At 49.0% G+C, this 2,642-nt stretch overlaps 1 protein-coding gene across 1 annotated transcript; it reads left to right on the top strand.

Annotated features, from left to right (window-relative positions):
* On the top strand, positions 1-921 carry RNF186 (ring finger protein 186). The gene has a single exon (XM_009959599.2). It carries the CDS (start codon positions 1-3, stop codon positions 919-921), a length of 921 nt encoding a protein of 306 aa, XP_009957901.2.
* The last annotated feature ends 1,721 nt before the right edge of the window (positions 922-2,642 follow it).

Genomic DNA, 2,642 nt, shown 5'->3' on the forward strand with positions numbered 1-2,642 from the left:
ATGGAGAAGTCCGCTGACAAGCTAAACAATGCAAACAGGGCGACAGCTCCTGGAGCACCCCAGGCGGAAAAGGATGGTCCTGCGCCCGCTGCGGAAGGTGCTGCAGCCCCCAGCAGAGCAGGACCCCCAAGAGAAAACGCTGGAGCCGTGAAGAGGCTCGGACCCACTGAAGAACACACTGAAGAAATGGAGAGACCTTCAGGCACAGAGCGAGACATTCCTGCCGCCTTTAACCCAGCGATTTCAGATCGAGACTGCCTAAACTCAAAGCCTCTCGTTACGCAAACGAGCTCAAACTCTCCCGAAACGGGCAGTTTTGAACCGAACCACCAGGGTTCAACCGCAACCTCCATCGACACGGATTGCCTGGTCTGCTTCAACAAGTACGACATGTACAGAGTGCCCAAGCTGCTGGACTGCCAGCACGCCTTCTGCGCCGTCTGCCTCAAGCTGATCCTCAGGAAAGAAGAGAGAACCTGGCTGGTCACCTGCCCCCTCTGCAGAAAAGCCACTGGCGTGTCAGGAGGACTCATCCGCACCCTTCAGAATAAAGAGGACGTCATGGAGCACCTGGAAACCCCTGATTCAAACCCTGAGGGGCACGTCTCTGCTGTAGGGCTGGACAGCAAGAGCTGGGCTCAGACCAGCCAAGACGCTTTATACAGGGACGAAAATGTCCCCGCAGACAACAGACTGGCTATCCAGAGACTCGTGCTGCTCCTCCTGCTTGGCGTGATTCTCACCATCCTCATCCTCCCGTTTACGTACTCCGGGCTGATAAAATGGGTAATTTGTCTCCTGCTTACTTTGGGGTTGGTCATGTCCATGGTGCTCTGCTGCACTCCTAAATTCTGCTGGAGGTGTAACAGGGCCTCGCTCACCTCCTGCCACAAGGAGACCCACGTCACTGCCATCGCCTGAAACAACTACCGTGCGCTGCCGAGAGACACAGGCCAGTCCGGCCGGGAAAGCTGCGTGTGGGATGCGCTGGTCCGGTCCTGGACTTTGAAAGCAATCGTTCATGTAATAAATTCAGCGGGTGGCTGAGCTGGCTCGGGGGCAATGCAGTGGCTTTAAACTTCATCCCTGGAAACAAATATTTCTATGTTGATATTTATGAGAGAAAAACTGCAGGGTTTCCACACAATTTTTATCTCAGACTAATCATTTTGTTGTTTTGCTTTTGTCGTTTTGTTCTTGTCGGTGTCACCTCCTGCTTAGCACTGCGGAACACTCTCTGAAACGCCTGAGAGATGCTGTCCTGGGCAAACCCCTGGCTGGGGTTGCGTGTTCCTGCTCTCCTAACACACTTTTTCGTGTGAAACAAGACTGCTAAACCAGGGACTCAATGGAAGAGAGCAGTTTTCACCCAGGTCAATCCCTGTCACTGCCCAAATGGTTGCTGGCCGGGATGGGAAGGTGGCACCAGGAAAAAGGGGTGTCGGTGCCATCGGATGCACACCAAACTAGAGAGGCAGAGGCTGTATCACCACCCCTAGTCACGAGTCTGTGGCTTGCAAAGGGCAAAGCTCTCAGCAGCTCCAAATTCCCCACATTATTTAGCACAGACATAGTCCCTCGCACCCAAACTCCCTTTCCCTGGCTACCTGCACCGCCTCTCTTCTTGCCCTCTTCACCTGAGGTGTGACCCTGCTCACGGAGACAAGCAGAAATCTGTCATTGCTATGCCGTACCGCATGCCCTAATTTGATATGCAACGTGTCCATTAAAGTCTCATCATGTTCATTGCTCCTTGACTTCTGTGTTTCAATTCCTCACTGACAACATTTCAGAGTTCCCCTCACTGACAGGAACTACAGCTGAGAAGGCATATTTAGGGAATCATACAAGGAGTTGGTGAGTAAGGCAAAGGAGTAACATGTTGGGTTTTTTCCTTGCTTTAAAAAAAGACTTAGTTGCTAATAAAATATCCTGTAACCCAACTAAAATTAAATGGGAAAAAAATTCAAAGTTTGCTCTTAGTTAAGTTACATTTTCAAGCGAACAAGGGATCTCAGCAGACCTTGGATCAGGCCTGTGGTAAATATTTGTGTTCGATAAGAATGGACACTGATGTACCCCAGTGGCTCAGTATATAAATATACACAGTGTCTCACCAGCAGATAAAACAGATTAGACTAAGGAGCTGTTGTCCTCCTAGAGTCTTGGAAAAAACAGGTCTGTCTTCCGCCTAAGAACACGAACCATCAAGTGAAATAAATGCTCTGTTTTCTCTCATATATTTGGACAGCAACTGGCTTATTGTGGAGTACATACAGAGTAACATTTGCTAACAACCAGCCAGAAAAAAAGCTTCTCAATCGGGAAAAAGCAAGTAGTTTTAAACCCAAATATTTTATTGAATTGTATTATTCCAAATACAAAGACCAGACCAGATATTCACCGGTACTGAAAATAATTTCAGAAACTCTTGTTGAGTCTTTCAGCTCATTTTCCTGTCGAGTTCCTTGCACCAGCACTAGTGGGTGACTGGAGCTGTAGGGTTTGTAACAAATACATTAACGTAGCGTGCATGAGTGCATCAGGGTAAGCTAGAAGGGTGAAAGGGAAATCCTGTGCTAATGGCTGCACAACACGGAACTCGCTCAAACAAGCAGACAGCAAGGAAGAAGCAGACTGTC

Source organism: Leptosomus discolor, chromosome 20, assembly GCF_034619465.1.
Source record: "Leptosomus discolor isolate bLepDis1 chromosome 20, bLepDis1.hap2, whole genome shotgun sequence".
Lineage (NCBI taxonomy): Eukaryota > Metazoa > Chordata > Aves > Leptosomiformes > Leptosomidae > Leptosomus > Leptosomus discolor.

Bases quoted from the DNA above. Each gene is read 5' to 3' on its own strand.
- RNF186 (XM_009959599.2), top strand. From the start codon at position 1: ATGGAGAAGTCCGCTGACAAGCTAAACAATGCAAACAGGGCGACAGCT.